This window comes from Silurus aristotelis (genome assembly GCF_946808225.1).
Source record: "Silurus aristotelis genome assembly, chromosome: 11".
In the NCBI taxonomy this organism is placed as follows: domain Eukaryota; kingdom Metazoa; phylum Chordata; class Actinopteri; order Siluriformes; family Siluridae; genus Silurus; species Silurus aristotelis.
Genome location: NC_139584.1, coordinates 11,014,719 through 11,034,943, shown reverse-complemented (window position 1 = coordinate 11,034,943; position 20,225 = coordinate 11,014,719). Strand labels below are relative to the sequence as shown.

Sequence of the window (20,225 nt, the reverse complement as noted above, 5' to 3'; positions counted from 1 at the left end):
ATGTTACTGCATGTCCTATACGATTGTGTGCCTCAAACTTTGTGGTAATAGTTTGGGAAAGAACCACATTTGACTGGAAAAGTCCGGTGTCCCAATACATCTTGTAATATTTGCATCAAAGACCATATTCCTCTTCCTCTGAACGCTATTCATCCGCTGCAAATGATCCATGACGCAGCTGCACGACTTGTGTTCAATCTGGAAAAAGTTCTCCCAAACCACCCACTGCTGCGCTCCCTTCACTGGCTTCCAGTAGCTGCACGTATCAGATTCAAAACACTGATGCTTGCCTACAAGGCCAAAAATGGACCAGTGCCATATTACCTCAGAGACCTCATCACACCTTGCACTGCACCATTCTGTCTGAGATCCTCCAGCACTGCTCGACTGGTACCACCTTCTCTCAGGTGCCAAAACAGAGAAGAGCCTTTAAGTATACTTACCTGTGTATACTTCAAGGCTCTTCTCTGTTCTAGCACCAATGTGGTGAAATGAACTTCCCCTAGATGTCCATACAGCGGAGTCCCTGGCTATGTTCAAGCGTGTTGAAGACTTACCTCTTCTCAAAACCCTTAAATTAGCACTTTCCAAGTTTGCTTTGTAGAATTCAAGAGTTTATATTAATATTAAGTTTGTAATCTTGCGTATCAGTGTAGATTTATTCATTGTTAGAGACTCAAAGCACTTTTGTACATCGCTCTGGATAAGGGCGTCTGCTAAATGCCGCAAATGTAAATGTAATAATTCACCATTTTCACACTGCCTCATTACATACAGTTATAATACGTCCTGTCCGGTAAATTGGCGATATCTTCTACTAAAAGTTTTACCAATATTGCAAGCTTATTTTACATTACTGTGAAAAATGTGAAAAAGCTGCCAATATCTGTCGTATAAGACAGTGGCATTTATTTAGTAGGAGTGTATTATATAAATGGGCCGTTCGATGGATGTGCGATCGATGCGTTGTTTACTGCCAACAAAAATGCAATACAAATCAGCGTGCAGAGTGCTGCGGAAAAAAAAAAACAACAAAAAAAAGGTATTACAAAACAGAGAGAATGAAATTACATTTACAGAATTGCATTTTAAAGCATTGGCAGTTACATGAGGAAAATCTCGACTCGTCTAGTGAGCCAGTGTAGGTGTGCGTTCTTGCACTGGGTTAGGAGATGAAAATGTTTCACAACAGTGTTGATCCTAAAGCACAAGCCGAAACAATCCACAGAATAATTTTCAGTAAAATATAATTGTATTCCCACAAGAGTTTTATTGTTTATCCCACATACTCAGTGATAAAACACAATAAAACTTTAGTGAGAAGAAAAACAAATGGCAATATAGGAAAAAATTAAAAAATCAAATAAATAAATCAATCAAATAAAATTATAAAAAAAGGGAAAAAAAATATAAATAAATAAATAAATAAATAAAGAGTGATTACGTTCTAAAAGAAAATTCCTCTTCTCTCTGTCTCATAAAGCCCAGAGGCCTTTTAGACCCTGAGTCTGAGAAAAGTATGGCCTTGAACAATGTTTTCATCTGTAGTCATCACTTGTGCAACAGCTGAGCATGGTGATGACACGGCCTCAGGTCTGTCAGCCCCGTGTCTATAGCCATTCACTGTAGAACCGCCCAAATCTGCCTTTACACTACAAACATCACAAAATCACAACTTGCACAACAGTTACAATACGGTTTAGTGATGATATCCCTGTCTGACACAGGACCTGGTTCAAATCCATGCTCACCCAGGTATCAAATCAACTACTGCTGCATTTTTTGTACGATAAAACGCCTAATAAACATCCTGATAAAAACACCTATTCAACTGAGAAGCAGCGTCAGTGGGGACGGACAAGTGTAGAGAATTGAGCACACAGTGCTTTATGCTAGCTTGGAGTAGTAAAGTGAAAAACATGCTCTCTCTAGACACACTGTGCGCATTTTTAATGAGCACTGATAATGCTCTGTTCTCTCAGTTCACCCTCATGCGCTCTATTAAAATACTGTTTAAAGATCCTAATATCTTAAAAGGTGCATTAAGGAAGATTCGCAGGAAGGAAATAATGGTCAAATAAGTGGAGTTGGTGAAGATGCGAATGATTTTTTTTACTCATTAAATCCTCTGCTGTTTGCAGAGGATTTAATGAACAAGAACAACAAGATCCTCTGTAAAACCACAATGGCTAGAGATGGGTATCGTTTACGTTTAAGCGATACCGGTACCGATACTGCTTTTTCGATACCAGTACTTATTGATACTACTCTCTATAATTTGGTGCAAAAAGACAAGTGAAAAGATGCTGAAAAGTTCAAGTTGTTTTATTACTGCCGAACTGTAGCGCTGCACTTTACAAACACCTCTAAGCAAACAGAATAAAAGGCACATAAAGCACATTCTTTCAAATAAAATAAAAGATTTTTCCTCAGCATACCACAGCACAACATATTTACACAGCATGTGCATAGGAGCACAACAGAATGTACAGTAATCCACCGTTTATCAGGGTGGCTACGTTCCAAAACATTATAAACGGACACCACTTCAAAAATGCTATTTTATGAAAGCAGTACTGTACTGTATTAACATTTTACTTCATTTTATAATTAATAATTATATTTTTATTCATAATTATATTTGTAATTATAAATTTCATGATTACAACAAACATAAAACTTTATAAAACAATTCCCTATACGTTTTTTGGTCCATCGTGCTGTCCGCGAGAGACCGGGAAAAAAAATCAGCCAAACTAATGAGTTATGTGGCAAATGCAACTTCGCGATAAACCGAGGGTACGAGGTTTAAACTGCGGTAAAGCGGGGGATTACTGTAATAGAGAATTCTGGCATCTCTTACAATTAGGCTCATTTATTTACTGCCTACTGTTCCTGAACCAGCTTTTAGTGAAGAGCAAGAAATCAGACCTATGACACTGCAATTTTTTTTTCCAGGGGTCATCTTCCCACGCATCGCTTTGGTGAATGATCTGCTCCTGGGTGTCTGAGACCCTGTCTACGTCTTATTCCTTACAGGCGGTGAAACCCTTTGTAGCCTAGCGTTTAATGTGGGGTTATTCATGCGCACACGCATACATCGAGCTAACATTGGTCACGTGATGACATCATTCAAGTATGAAAAATGATAAGCAGCAGCTTCTAATTCGCCAATAATACAGAATTAATCTACGAAAGCTTACTGGTAGTCTGGTACTGACCCAATTTTGTGCCGGTCTAAAAGAAATACTGGTTCTCAGTACTCCTCTCTAGTCATGGCATCACTTTTAAGCATACGTTCACATTCGTATAATTGGTATAGGCTGCGTTACAACTCTATAAACAAGTTACTTTTGCTCATAGTGATCGTTAAGGATGTGCAGAGGTGTTAGGATGCAAATGACTTGTTTTGGAGAAGGTCTTAACCTTTTATTTTAATCATTTGTACATAACAAATGAAACATAACACCCAGGTGGATTTTATTGCTGGTAGCACGGTGATAGTTTTTATTAAAACCAATCACACTACTAATTTATGTAAAAATATAAACAAATACGCAACCCATACGCAAAAAATTAAAAAATATTATAACACACCACTAAGGCCACCCACAGATGATCAGTGGAAAGAACTGCTCTGTACAGATGAAGCCATGGAAAAGGCAGCACCAGTTTCCCTGCAGAAACTGCCACCTTGGATTTCCCTTCTTGGTGCTGTGCTTAATGCTTTCTCAAAAAAAAAAAAAAACTGACCCAGTTTCCACTAACCTTTTTAAAGCACAACTGAAAGGAGCTCTCATATGTCAAGTAGCAAAGACGTGACTTTCATTACAATAGAGGAGCAGCTGATTATTTAAGTGTCTCAATATCCAAAGATATTTCAATACAATCTTAGCTATACCATGGATTTCAGGAAAAAAAAAGTGGAGTATGCATCCATTGCCCTTTGTGGATTCTCAAAACTTTAAAAGTTAAACCTTTTTGTCTACGAAACAGATATTCGATATTTGAAGCATTATTAGGTTTATTAGGTCCCGTAGTACAGCTGCAAAATAAATAAATAAATAAAAGCTACAATCTTGTGACACAGGTCAGTAAACCCTGAGGCACTAAAGTGCACAGCCTAAAGTGGTGAGCCTCTCTGGGTTTGCTAAGTGGATACATGGTCTTGATCCCATTCAATGTCAATCAATCTACTAGTTATGCACTGGGGTATAATTGGTGAGAGCACCCAAAGCCATTTACACAAGCTCTTCTCTCATAACAGCTGAACATCCCACAACATCAGAGGCACTAATGAGGAGTGCCGCATGTTCACATTCTTCACTTAATGGACCCCACGGATGAGCTTCTCCTCTGGCCTGGCTTCCAAGTACCATAAGGATGAGCATCATCTAATATTTCCGTTATTGATTTTTCACTTACAAATGCAAATCCATGCCATTTCAGAAAGCATTCAGAGAAACTGGGGTATCTTCTCAGCATTTGCTACTTGTATCTTAAAATGACAATCATTTCTTTTTCTTGAATGAGCTATTCTTTCCAAAAGCTATTCTCACCAACGGTCATCAAATTCAATGCCAATACATTCATTCTCTGGATAATTAAAAGTACCGGGTTACATGTAGATCTTCTAGATGTATTGCTTCATATGGTGGGTTCCCGCAATGCAAAGTTTGGCTGCCATGGCTGGCTTAAAACCTGGCGCTGGTGGCACCTGTTACTTGGCAAAGCCTGACTCAGACCATTTTTGATGAGAACAGAGGCGGAGATCAGTCCTGAGACCACAGTGATTCCAAGCCAAAGTCAACGTAGAAGAAACATTGCCAGGCTTAGTTAAAGGCCTATGTTTTTAGCTACCAGGACATTCAGAGACTGCTTGAACAGACTTGGTTTCTGCAACATGCAGAATAACTACTGTGTATGGGAAAGAATGGGGAGTTGTAGCACGAAGGAAAAACCTAATCATATCCCTACAGGTGTGTATACCAAACTCCTGTTGATTTGGTTGACACATTTAAGTACAGCACATAGTGTGGCAAATGAAAAGTCAGTCAGACTGCATGAGATAACGCAAAGGGGGAGCCTGACCAGGTTGAGCAAATGGAAAGACGATTCCTGCTCTAGTAGGGAGTAATGGTGGTCTCCAGCTAAATTAGAAGACTCAGCAGTTAGGAGGAGTGACTTTACCACTGCTAATTTACCAATGTGTCTTTAAAACTGAACACATTTCACAAAACCGACAAGAAGAAAACTTACATTTCTGAAAACGCAAACAGCCTCTTGGAATGAAAAAAGTACCTTGATTGTTTTTGGACTGCACATGTAATACAATATGATATAAATTTTATTGTGATCGTGGGCTGTACAGGGACGTAGGCGTTTCCAGATATTTTAGTGTGGATAAGCAACTTTTGGGAAACTATTAAAAACTAAAGTGTGGATGCGGAGTGTTTTCAAATAACACATATGTTCTGGACAGCAAGATGGTAAACTTCCACTCGCCTTTACTCACTCTTTCTGCTTTAAAAGGCTGCAGCGTGAACAAGAGGAAGCGTTAAAAATTAATCAATTACACCGATACCTGCCGAGTCGGTTGTGCGGGGTTTCCACGTTTTTTTCCGGAGCCGCTTCACACGCTCGCGCTCATCAAACTCTGTGTCGCAAATACCGGCGGAACAACACTTTCTCTGACAGAACACATGGGTATACAGTAGTAAAGGTGGGTGTGTGCAAAGGAAAACCAATCCGCTCTGAATGATTTAGATATAAACCTTCACTTTTAATGAGTGATTTAATGGTGACATCCCCGAGCGGTCAACTAGTTTTTTTTCCCCATCAACATGCTCTGCTAATTTTACTTCACTTAATGCAGTGGTCCCCAACCCCCAGGCCTCGGACCGGCACCGTGGGTCCCAATTGGCACCGGGCCGCACATAAAGAATACATAACTTACATTATTTCCGTTTTATTGATTATCTGATTCTGAACGATGTTTTATTTTGGGAAATTACCAGATTCGCTATCTTCTTAAAGGGGCTGCTTCAGCTGCTAACACAATACTTTATCTCTAAATTGAAACCCCCAAGCTACCAAAATGAACAAAAAACAACAGTGTTCACGTTTATTTTTTATTTATTATTTTTTTTAAATACCAGTTTTTATGCCGGTCATATTTTATTTTGTTGTATTTATCCACCACACCTTAAAGGCCGGTCCGTGAAAATATCGTCCGACACTAAACCAGTCCGTGGCGAAAAAAAAGGTTGGGGACCGCTGACTTAATGGATTCATATACTACTCACAAAGGTGTTTTACATCTCATTAATAGTAGCGCTAGTGGGATGTAGCCCTTGTGTTCTTGCCACTGAGGGAGAGCGATGCAGAAGTGCTTTAGAGGTCAAGGTCCAAATCATCATCTTGAAAAGATGCTAACTAGGTGTGTAAGTGCACAACTGAATCATAAAGCTGTAGCACATTCTGAGGCTTTCAGACCATTGTTTGTTATCTCACTGCTTCCACTATGAAATTCTCATAATCAAGAAAACTGTGTGGAAATTTACTCCTGCTCTTTTGCTTAATATAAATCTCAGCCATGTTTTTTTTCCTTCAACAGTGTGAACATGTAACCTATGGGTTCTCGCAAGGGTAATAAAAATACATCAACCAACAAATCAACACCGCAACCACTAAACACATCGCATTTTAAAATTAACATATTTAATGTGTTTCACAAAGAGGTTTTACTTCGAAAATACAAAATTGCCTGCCAATAACTCGCTCAAAAGAGCACCTTTGAAAGTGCCTGAGTGCCATATGAAAATTTTAATATCAAGTCTAAAACATTTCACATCAGCACAACTGGCTTGAGGGTCCTGATTGCTGATAAGTCTACTTTAGTACCCTTGCATTTAAAAAAAAAAATTTATATATTTTGGCAAGTTGTATAATACTGTCCTTCATTCAGTTGCCTGGTTGTTGGCACACGTGAGCTTGTTGGATAAACGAGCACGAGGTCATGTTTTGACAACTTATCGATTCAATAAGCTACAATCCTTGTTTATAGTGACATCAAACATCAGAAGGACAACCACATTCTGTACCAACAGCTCTTCCAAAAAGCAGCATAGCTAGAAGATGTAAGGGAAAAATTTGTTGGGACACCAGACTTTTCCAGCGATATGTGGTTCTGCCCAAACTGTCCACAATTGTACAGGATGTCTTTGGATGCATTACAATTTTCCTAGGAGACCTAATCCAGGTTCAGCATGATAGTTCCACTGTGTACAAAGCCAGCTCCATGAAGATATGGTTTACACGGGTTGGAGCGGAAGAATGTGAGTCACCCGATATAGATATGTAGATAGATAAAATGTAGTGGAACATCTTTCCAGAAGTGTGAAGGACATTATAACAGCAAATGGGGATTAAATGTGCAGTCGGGTTCTCAAATAATACATATGAATCTTATGGTCAGATGCCCACACACTTTTTTTCAAACGAGTTGAAGAACTCGTTTGAAAAAACAAAAAATACAACTGGTTCAGGTTCAATATAGTAATGATGAAAATGTGACAGAATGAACATACTACATCTATATATTTTTCTTCTTTGCTCCCTGCTCAGGTCAGGTGTTTCCACTCATCACGAGTGAACACAGAGCCTCATATCAGTAGGGGGGTGTAGTTTCTAAAGGCAATTTGAGCCTAAATAAGCACATGGTAATGAGCATGATCAATGTAGGAGGACGTTACCATGACAACCATTTTAGAGTTCGACTTATGCACAGGGAGATACCATAATGTAATCACTTACTAAAGGCAGAGACGTGAATGTAACGTATAAGAGACGCGTAAAGTCTAGAAGACCTACGTCTTTCACCAACAGCTCCAGGTTGTCTTTCCCAATTAAAAAATTGCAGCTTATCTAAGGAACCAGCAGATTTCCCACTACTCCGGAACACCACCGACTCTGAACGATGATTCGATAAATGCTCAGTCCTCTCGGAAACAGACTCATCAGCCTTCACGCTTTACTCACCTGAATTACATCATCCTCGGCTTACATCCGCCAAAAAAACACACTCACAGTATTCACACTCTTCCTACCTCAGATTCCTCACATCAGGTTACCAATAAAAAAGAAAAAAAAAATAACAAAGCCATTCTGGTATCATCTTTCATGCTGTGGTTCTCCTGGTGGTGGTACATGAACCACCAAAGGATCTATAAAGCTTTGTTTTTTTGTTTACCAGTCAGAAAAATTAGGAAATCATTAACCACATGTAAAATTTGAGTTTCCCCAAACATTCATTGGTGGGCCGCAAGTTTGTTTAGTCACCGGCTTGGAGCATCTTTACCGGAAACGCTATTTGCACCGCGCGTGTGTGAAACTGAAATTTTGTTCCGTGCTTGCGCAAAATTCCTGCCACTTCCTGTCGCCACTTTGTTATTATTTATACGAGAGTTTAGTGATATGAATTCTTTTGCATTTTACATACCACTTCAAGAAATAAATAAATAGAATGAACAAAAATAGATATCTTGTGTGGTTCTTCAATGCAGACATTTGTTAAAGTATGCTGAAATAAGTAGAGCAGTTAAATAGAACATCTTTAGAAAATTAAATATTAAATAAAAAAAAATTAAAATAAAACATTTCCACATACATCTGTATAATGGGGCTAACAATATCTATTTTCCCCTCAATTTATTACATTTTATTTAATTTGTGCCTAATTAATCGATTACTTTTTTTTTTTAAACCAAGCAGGCATTTTATTAAAATAAAAAAATAATAAATGCTCACAAATGTTAATAATAATAAACGACGTTAATAAAAAGTGACAAGCAATTTAGTTGTATTTCTTCCTCCTAAGTGTAACGAAATTGAACCAAACCGTGATGTAAAAACCGAGCCATAAATACCGTACCATAAATAATGTGTACAGTTACACTCCTAATGTATACAATATAAAATCATGCGCTTAACCGAGGTACATATTCCTGAAAAGTCACAGAGGTCGTTTTGAAGGGTTCTGTTCGGTCCTGTTCCCCCACGTGTGCTTCACAAAGGCTAGGTTTATACTCAACAGCAGAGTGATCATTATCGTACATAACACAACATGCTCAGGCTCAACCTTGAACACTACACAATGGTGTTAATTACATTATAAAAAAACAGAGCCTCGAGCAGTGACATTTCACAAAGCCAACCTCCGAACAGCTTAATGCTGTACCCTAACCAAACCCACCTCTGGTATTAAAACCCAATAAAAGATCTATTCTACCAATTCAGTCTGGTCTCAATCGACAGATCCTTTGTACCCATGTTTCATGGTAACGAACACGAGACACGCGTGAATAACATTTGTGAGATTTCAGACCATCTGTTTTTTTAAATTCTGCTGAGAGTGGGCTTGCGTAATCCGTGAACACTTACATGTAGTAACAGCGATGGACTATAAACATGCCGTTGCAGGAAAGAGGGCTGAGGAAATACGAGAAGGTATGGCTTCTGTTTGCGCGTGGTGTTTTGTCCGTTGTTAGGCACGACACGGAACGAGAACAAATAATTACGAGGGTGCAGCAAAGACCCGGTGAAGTACATGAAAACAATGGCGGCTGATATACAGGAGCGAGCAGACGCTAAGTCTGTGGAAGATAAAGAGACATCGATATAAGGTTTCAGTTTTGGCCTCCACATCTGATTACATCTGTTACATCTGTTAGAGTCTTAGAGATAATTTCTTTTGGAGTTTCGTGGAATGAACAACAATATAACAAATGGCGATTTAAGAAATAAAAATAAAAAAATACAAAAATACACCAGTTAAATTAAATGAAAAATAGTCTGGTCTGATTTCTTTCTAATCCACACTACCATTGACTTTTGCATGTGTAATAAAAGTAAACAAAATAAGTAATAGACAGATGGAAGTGAAAAACCTCCCCCAGAACGGTTACATGCTTCCTGTTTGCGTTGCTATAAAATTGAAACCAAAAACTACGTTTTTCTTTTTTTTTTTTTTTTAAATCACAAATATGACCTCCTTTATATCTCCTATAAGTGTGTTTGGGTAATTGTTTGCGCCGTGTCACGCCACCAAGATCAGATCATAGCCAGCCGCCAACAAACGCGTTCAATCCAACAGGACATGTTAGATGAATGTCCTGAACTGAGATCCTAATCAAATTCGAAACCACATATAGATGGACTCCAATTGAATTAGCAAAATGTCATGTTTTTTTTTTTTTTGTCGTATCAGATATGCCAAAAAAAAAAAACTGAATTCGAACACAGCCTAAGCAGGCCTCGTTACTTAGCAGTTAGCCGTTATTTGATAATGGGTCAGTACACACATCCCTTATGCACGAAAAATAATTCAATAAACAAATACAATTTTCCCCATCAAGTCCACCACCAGTGGGCATAATTACTGCCAGATGGAAAAGTGATCCATGCTTTAGTTATGGATTTAGAAAAAATAAGAATAAAAAATAAATCCACCCAAACAGAAGCAGACATTCACAATTTACACTTCTACTCCATTATCCATACCATTTAACTTCATTCTACAGACACTCTCTCGGACAAGCCCATGTTCATGTCTTTATTACTGTCTCTACACTGGAGCAGTGTCTCTATAAGAGGCAGCTTTACAGGAAGAGGACTAGAGACAGTTGGTTCCTGGTACTACACAGAGACACAGTTACCCTCTGGATCGCCTCTATTGTTTTCACAGAGAAGCAGGTTTATGCAAAACAGTGGTGTTCCCTCTACTGCCTCCCCCCACCAGAGACAAATCATTTCCTTTTCTCTCACTAATCCACACTTTATTGAGGGCAGATTGAGCGGTGCTGCTCTGAAGAGGACTGCTGTTGCATAATAATGCGAGATTAAGGCTGGGGATTATTCAAATGGTTATTTATAGCGTTCACTGTTCCTATACAATCTATGATATTAAAAAAAAAAAAAATTATATATATATATATATATATATATATATATATATATATATATATATATATATATATATATATATATATATATATATATATATAAAGAGTGATAACATTAGGACCGTTAAGGGAATACTCATTAAACAGATGATGTGGCTTTCTCATGCCCCCTAGTGTCCTATAGATTAGATTGAACTCACAACCCTCAGATATTTCTTGACTTTTCAGGTCATCAAATCTTTTATCGAGAATATGCTAAAAGTGGACTGACCACCTCTAGTTTAATCTGATCTGATTATGCTTTCGGCAGCCTAATACACAGGAAGTGTTCGTTCTGCCTGCGTTTGGCGTACATAAGGCTGGTTCATTCCAAATCAAATAAAACCACAAAGCGGTCTTTCTGAAATGTATGCACAGATACACATAGATCACAAATAACCAACAAAACAACAAAAAAACCACTCGGATTCAGATTCACATTACATACTAATAGACTTTACTTTAAAAAGCTAAATGCAGCACAGAGGGGGGAAAGACTCATCATGCAGCTGAGATAAAGCATGAAGCAGAGCTGATAAGTAATGCTGGAGAATGCTGAAGTGGCCTGGTAACCTGACAGGATGCTGGATACATACTGGCCTCTATATAGTCATATATATTCACACCATTGTTTTAACCAGGTATAGAATTCAGAGCTCATATAGTAATTAGGTGTGTGATGGTTTATCTGCTAGACTGGTAACATGATTGCAATAAAAAGTGTGTTTGCATGTGCCTTTATGACACACTGTAGTATTATTAAAGCAGGGTGACCTCTTGGAAATAGGAAATGTACCCTTTCCTCTTTAAAAAGATAAATGTAGTTTTGTAAACAGACTGTATCCAATGTTTATTAACGAGGGTATGGTAATAAAGATTTTTTTTTTATTATAATGAAATGTCAAAATATCTACAAAATCTTTTTTGGTCAAGAGAGAGGAAGAATGTTGTGCAAATGTAGTAACCATTGTTTGCACCATTTGCTATAGATAATGCTGTTAATATTTGAACTCTGAACCAGCTTGAAAAAAAAGTGCGTTTGATTTAGGAGTCCAACTCGTAATTTTCAACTACATAGGGTAGTCTTCCCAAATACACAAGTATCCAGGTAATTGCTTTGGATGAATAAACATACCGAGAAATTTGCCTGTAATATCTAAAACACTGACTACTAACAAAAGGTAAACATTAAAGCCTCTGTGCAGTTGCCCGAATGCAGAAGGTGGAAATTTACTAACTTAATACCAGCTATTTATCACCTCATTACAATTAAGGCATATCAAATGCATTATAGCTCACATAAACTTGTTCAACTGACCCGTCAACTCCATATCCATAATATTTCCACTTTACTTTGCTTTAAAGCTCAACCTTCAGAGAATCTGAGAAGGTTTTTCAATTCTCCTCAGAGAATTGTCTGAGATGATGTGAAAATCAGCCAACACTTCTCTACATACAGAGCTCTGCTGTTACCATACCCGTGGGCTATAAATATGAGATATCCGAAAATCCCAAGGTCATCTATTACAATGGGATATATCAAAAACACAATTCATGACTTGCACAAGTAATCTGGAAATGGACAAAAAAAAAATACATAAACAAATAAAACCTTCTTTCGGCTCCTCCCGTTAGGGGTCGCCACAGCCAACCCTTCGCATGTTTGATTTGGCACATGTTTTTATGCTGGATGCCCTTCCTAATGCAACCCTCCCCATTTATCCAGGTTTGGGATCAGCACTGAAAGTGGCTGGGCGTTTCCCTGACCGGGGATCGAACCCGGGCCGCAGCGGCGAGAGCGCCGCATCCTAACCACTAGACCACCAGGGAACTAAAAAATAAAATAAATAAAAAAATAAAAATACATAAACAAATAATAATAATAAAAAAAATTTAAAAACAGAATGATTCATCAAGATTGGTACAAATGTGCACTGTGATGTTCAGGTTCTTCCTTAGAGAAAACTACAAAACGTAATGTCTCAATTTGACCAAACATCAATAGACTTCAGCATCTGTTCAAATGAGGCCAATGAGGAAAAACCTGAGCAAAACATGGTTGCCTCTGCCAGGAGGTTAAAACACTGTCATATACATTTCATCAAGATGATCGACCAATCACGCTCTGTCTCAGAATTAATGGCAGATTCCACCAATACTACTGGATTACCACCATACTTACTGCCAATCAGACTCACGTTTCAGAGATCGATCAAGGAACTCGTAAAATTTCTTATTAAAAAATGCAATGTCAGCTCAACACTGTAGTTCAGCCGTCAGTGCTTATCAGTCTTTCCCACATGCCATCAAGCTTGTTTTTTTCACATGACACAGCCTGTCCTCCTCATACATATTCAACATGTTTAATATTTATGAATCTGAGATAGCCAGGACTGGACGGTGAATGGTTCAGAGCTGGTAAAGACCAAAGTTTATGCAGCCCATACTAAATCTTTAGCTATACTGCACCATTTTATCTGAAAATAACTATTGCAGGATAGCTAATGATTAAGAGATATACACGAGATATACTGAGATATACATGAGATGCCGAGTTCAAATTGCCTTCGGTAGCAATGGTTTTAAATCTGAAACAAATACAACACTATTGTGATGATTTTCTCTGCTTTTTTTGAATAAGTCTATTTTACATTTCATAGACAGATGACGTTAAGGACATGAATTCGCTGCCACGAACGCTTACAGAATCACCACACCATAATAGTGAAACACACTACAGACAGGACACTTGACATTTCCGGGAATGAGTGTATTAAAATAACGAATGTGATGCCCTTTACAGGTCGGCTTTTCCAGCTCAAGGGCTTCACGGTCCAGATGTAAAATGCCCATATATAATTCTGATGCAAGACAGAGACAAACTCTGAACCAAGTGTCTCAACCAAGTGCTCGTTCCCTTCCATCACAGTCACTTCTGATATCAGAAAGGACATTGATACAGTCAGTCTCCTAAATCTCTAGGGAAGTTGTGCGAGCTGCCTTCACTTCCTTCATGAGAAGCCTGCATGATGTGCCTATTGCGCAACCATTAGGCCCTCCTGTGTATACTTTCATTTGGTTGCGGTTCTTTCTTTCAGTCTTGTTGTACATCTGAGCTGCGCCATCCCTGCTGATATCATTTCTTTCCATTAAAAAAAAACCCTAGGATTTCAATAGTAAAACCAAACATTTTACATAGGATAATGTTTTGAAAAAAAAAAATAGTGCTTTGGGGGTGTAAGAAACACTGAGCAATATGATCCAAGACTCTCATCATCTCGATCAGTTATAATGGTGAAGACCACAGTGAGGATGAGAGGTGTATTGTATCATATAATCCTCACCATCTTTTTCAGCGTTTAACGGTTCCTGGCTTTAGGCGAACTCAAACTGACTCAGTAAAAATGGTATGTGTGAAATGTGAGAATGAAGAGGAGCTTCTGACACAACAAGGCCTTCTTCCCCTGTCAATACAGACAAGAAGGAGATCCTGTTTCTGTTAGAAGGCAGTGTAAAATGATTAATAAATCTGTGTGTCTGTGTGTGTGTGTGATAAATTATGGATATAATGAGCAATCAATCCTTTACAAATGTCATTATTTATTGTTAGTATAGTGCGTGAGTATAACAATCTCCAGAAGTCCATGCCAGGAAAAACCATGCTTCCTCTCGCTGGATCTAAATGGAGGAAGTCCCAGTCTGAGTCTCACCGTCCGGCTAACAGCTACACACTCCATTCATTATAGATTATTAAAACACAAGAGCTTCAGGAAGCGTCCAACACAATCTTTGTCTGATATTTTGGCACAGTGAAATGTATTCGCTCATGTGCTTTTTTTTGTGTATTTCAGGCATTATTTCACGGCTTAACCGTGCAACTCCTGAGCAGCATTTCCGCTAGCTTTACCCATCCTTTGGAGATGATTCCTGGAATGACCTTGCACTGCTTTGACAGCACCAAAAACCACACACAAAGCGCTGTGAGCTGGACACGTGTGAGAGTCGGTTTTATTTACCTGAATGTTGAGTAAAGATGTTAATCCCAGGGTCGGACGCGTTAGCGGGGACGGCGAGCCTGCACGCTGGTGTCCCGGCGGCGCTCGGTGCTTCCCGCGGTCTCCTCCCGGAGCTGCTCCCGCGGGTGCCTTTGCTCTGGTGAGCCTGCGGCTGCTGCGCGTGGCCGTGCGGTGGACTCTGCAGCGCCGCTGCCGCCGCGGCCCCCTCACCCACCCGCGCTACCTGCTGTCCCATCGCTGCGTGAAAAGATCCGCCGGGACCGAGGCACGGAAACACCCGCGTCCGCCTGGATCACATCACATCCCCCTCTTTCTCTCTCTCTCTCTCTCTCTCAAGCGCGGGTCTGTGCTTTTCACCCCCCGCTTCTTAGCTCGATAGCCTAGCCCAAGAGCTAGCGGTCGGTGTTGGTGTGTGTGTGGGTTTGAGCCCACCCACCACACCTCGCCTCGCCTCTCTCCCTCCCTCCCTCCCTCTCTCTCTTTCTCTCTACTCTGCACAATGTGTCACCAATCAGTTCGGTTCACTTTAACGCCACCACTCGATACCGCGGCAAACCGGCCCTTCTTGATCTAATAATCCCGAAGTCTTTCTTTCTTTTTTCCCTCTAAATCGGACGCACAGGGGGCAGATCCGTGCTGTCGAAGCCATTACGCGCCCCCTCCGACCCCGCCATCTTTACCGCAGAATCACTGATGTGCACTTTACGGGCCAATGAATCGGTTTGGACCGTGAATTGGGAGGAGCTTAGTCACGGGGCGGAGCTATGATCCCGAACACAAGGCCAGAAAGCTGGATTTGCCCCGCCCATTTCATCCAAGGTAAAGGAGATGTGCTGTTTCCTGGACATTATATATATATATATATATATATATATATATATATATATATATATATATATATATATATATATATATATATATATATATATATATAAATTTATTATAGTTTTTTTGTTTTTTTGTTTTTACAGTGGCTTGTTTAATATCTAAAAACAAAACCATTAATAGTCTACTTAATACATAATAGGAAGTGGTATCTCAGTGGTTAAGGGTCTGGTTTATTGATTGGAAGGTTGGGGGTTCTACTATTACCAAGCTGCTACTCTTGGGCCCTTCAGAAACTTTAACTCTCTCTCTGTTCTAGGGGTCCTGTACACCTGTGCTCTGACCCCCAGCTTCCTAACATCACTAAGATATGCACAGAAAGAATTTCTTTCTTTTTATTTTTTCCCCTGCTTGTGAGGGAATCTCCTGTGCACACATCTCAGATCTGGGCTTTTTTTAAGTTTTTCAACCTTCTTCTTTTAATAACTTAGATTTATGCTTTACATCACTGTCACTTCCAAAGGTGAACATTTTCTTCATCTTTAACCATCTGTAAACAGTTTTATATATAATAAAAAAAAGTTTGCATTCAAGCTACCAGTAATTATTTTACTCCTGGATATTTTATTCCTGATTATTTTATTCTTGATTATTTTATTCTTGACTTAAGCATTATTGCAGCTTTAGAAAAGCATTCCAGCAGCATGCTTTACAGTATGTATTGTCTTTCTAGGGTGATACATTATCTTGTAAAACTCCTGAACTTTAGACAATCAGATCAATCTGAAAGCAAAAAATAGACAATTAGAAACCCGGATCTTATATATTCTGCTTTTCGAAAGTAACCATTTTCATCTTCTGCAACCATTTTCATCTGTAGCACATACTGGCAGGAGTTTGTTAGTTTGAATTAGTTGAAAGACATCAAAATGTTTGTATGAAAGATACGAATGAAATTCCAAAGATTAGCAGTTTCTGAAATACCCAAAACCTGCCTATTTGCCATCACCAACTATGCCAACAAGATGACAAGATCATATGTTTTCTTCATTTTGAAGTTTGATGTGTACTTGAGCTGAAGCCCTAGTCTATTTTATTGATTACCACTGCCTAAGTTACACAATAAATCTAAACTTAATAATGAAACTGTGTTAAAAGTTTTTAAGTTTATGATAGATGATCCTTGATGATGTTGTGAGCTCTGCACAGACCTCTGCTGTGGTGAAGGAGTTCAGTGGCGGGTAGTTGGGTGCCAGTGATCCATTGGGTGGTTTTGACCACCCTTTTCAGGACTTTACATTCACAGACAGTGGAGCCTCTGTACCATACAGTGATGGAGTTGGTCAGGATGCTCTCGATGATGCAGCTGTAAAAACTCGTTAGAATCCCTGGGGAAAAATGAGCTTTTTTAAGACTCTCAAGAAGTTCAGGCGTTGTTGTGCCTTCCTAACCAGAGCTGAAGTGTTCTGGTGCCAGGACAGATCCTCAGAGATGTGAACTCCCAAGAACTTAAAGCTGGAGACCATCTTTACCTCAGTTCCTCTACCTGAACTACCAAAAACTTAAAGCTGGAGACCTTCTCTACCTCATGAGTGCATACTTTTAAAACACCTGGTACTAAAAAAATAGAAAACAAAAGACAAGTCTTCCATTCTCACACACTCACACAAACAGGGTTTCACAGTGGTGCACCCAAAGGACCTACTGTAGCCATCACCCTAAAATCCTCCCTGCTTGTTGAAATAATTTCTTTCCTCACCAGTCTTCACTAGATGCACCAGGGAACGATCTCTAACTCGTACCATGAACACCAGCTGCAATTCGAAACCATCACAAAAGACCAACGGATGCTCCAGCAGCTGCTGCAACCTACCCCAGCAGTTAAAAGGGGATGGTCTGTGGACAAGTGGGCTTTGTATATTCTTCACTCGCTGTCAGGGGAAACCCAACTCACCACCTTGCAACTCCTACCACATGTGCAACTAGAGTACCAGAGCCTGAAGCAGGCAGTGCTGCAGTGTGTCAGAAAACCCACTGAGAAACATTGATAACGTTTTCAGTCAAATAAGCTTTGGATATTGGCTGCTGTTCATCTTTGCATTACAGGTCAAATACTCTAGTCAGTGGTGAATGGTCAGAGGAACAGCATGCCAAAGGAATCCTTAATCTGATAGCGTTGGAGTAGTTCATCATGTGACTTCAAACCAGAACAGCTGAGTAAGTGGAGTGTGTGCACTGGCATGTGCACTGTTGCACAATATTAATCCATTTCTCAAAACATGGCCCATAGTCGTAACCACTCCTACCCATTCTCTATAGGGGTAAGCCAGCGGGTGGTTTAATCAAATATTAGAAATGATGATGATGGATGGGTCGTGCCACTGCTTAATAATAAGGTGTGGTGTTTTTGCCACTCTGGCTAGAGAGGCGGTGCCACAGCCATCAAAGTCAACACTTGGAAGAGGGGGAGGGCCCCCATCTGCCTCTGTGGGGATTTCCCTTGGGAGTTTCCTGTAGGGGCAGGTATATGATAAGTCTCTTCATGTTTGTCCAAGTGAAAGATACTTATGGTCAGATAAAACAGAAAACACACTCAAGTAACTTTACCTTTCATTAATCATGGATAATGTATAATATGTGATGCAGGACACTCATAAAAATATATATTTCATTCCAATGTTAGTGCCAAAGAGCCACAGCAAAGTGATTTTAGCATTAGTACATTCAGAAGATAAAAACAGAAGAAAAATTTCTTTTTATTTTAGAATTGTGCTGGGTAGGTAGCCGTCTGGACATGGGTATTTGTTACAAGGCGTGTTAATGTGCACTTATGTGAAATAATTATTTCAGAAGAAAGGGGTTTGTCTACTGATTCTACTGTAGTTTTAGCTTAGGTGACATTTCTTAGAAACTTGTCTGGCGTGATATTTGCATCTACAGTGTATAGATAGAAACAGACCTTTAATTATCACTAATTTGTTATGGATATTCTAGTGATTTTACCAGATGGGTGTGTAAATGATGTAGTTATTGACTTCTGAGCTTTTTTTGTTTTGTATTGTTTAGAGCTGCCTTAGTTTAGTTCTACATTCAAATGGTCTTGAAGTCTGATCATTACATCATATCTTGACACTTAAAGGTGTTGAGTGTTTTTTAAATATATAACATGAGATTATTTGTTGTCTCCACATGTCTTGTATGGTTTCCATAAAGTCAATGCTTATGCATCAGGCAAGTTTATTATTTTTAATGAAAGATTTGTATTCTTTTAAAAAAGAACTGAACTTTGTGAAGTGTTAAAATATGAAATTGCCATTAGGAAAAGGATTTGCACACCACAAAATGTGATGCTGACCGTACATGATCAGAGATATACTAATTCTAATATTAATGACTAAATATTTTGTGTTCATTGCAACTTTACACTTATTATCGCATAATGTCAGGTATTGTTTAAATACTGATGCAGTAGTGATTAGGGATATTGTTTAGTGTTACTGAACGATCTATGTGAGGGTTTGGTCCCATATATATATATTATATATATATATATATATATATATATATATATATATATATATATATATATATATATATATATATATATTCATTTTAAATAGTGTTGCAGTCTTAGTTGATTCTTATAGGCTGTAAAAGAATAGTTTGCTGTAACATCTTTTGACCACTAGATGGATGCAAAAACATTTTTAGCGGAAACACAGTAATGCACTTGAGCTGTATTTCTAAAAAACTGTGCATGCATAAGACATTACATCAATACCATTATACAGATGCCCCATACCAAAAGCTTATTTATTTGTGGCCATACCTTTAAAACTTAACCACGTCACCTCAACAGTTCCTTATCTAACAAAGCAGCTCACTAATGGTGGAACTAAAAACCTAAAACACCTTGTTGGAAGAAGTTTAGCTAGAAGCAGTCATAGATTGCCAGATATACATAAAAAAAAGAAATCCAAAATCGACTGAAAGCAGCGCACACACACACACACACACACACACACTCAATCAACACTGAACTAAAACACACTGCATAAATCCATTTTTATAATAATAATACTAAGATTTCCACTAGTGGGACACAATATAATACAATCATAGACACCCAGTGCTTCCTGGACCCGACTTTGAGAACTACTTCACTAGCATATGGAATTGTTCAATTCATTTCATTTCATTTCATTTCAATTCAATTCAATGAATTTTTATTTGTATGGTGTTTTTAACAATGGACATTGTCTTAAAGCAGATTTACAAAGATAAAGAGTTTATAAAGCAGTATAAAAGAATGTATCCATTTAGAGCCAATTCGTTTGTTCCTTATAATTGTAAGTTATTTAAGGCCCTATCACTAAACAGCACA

The 20,225-nt window shown here is 38.7% G+C and overlaps 1 protein-coding gene across 2 annotated transcripts in view; it reads right to left on the bottom strand.

The window, feature by feature from the left end:
• Positions 1-15,694, bottom strand: part of abl2 (c-abl oncogene 2, non-receptor tyrosine kinase) — a 35,435-nt gene extending 19,741 nt beyond the window's left edge. For both annotated transcript variants that reach the window (XM_083555499.1, XM_083555495.1), the window contains exon 1: positions 15,017-15,694. In XM_083555499.1, coding sequence (XP_083411625.1) covers positions 15,017-15,251 — 235 coding nt within the window. In that variant the 5' untranslated portion in view covers positions 15,252-15,694. The remainder of the gene's footprint in view (positions 1-15,016) is intronic.
• Positions 15,695-20,225: the final 4,531 nt, after the last annotated feature.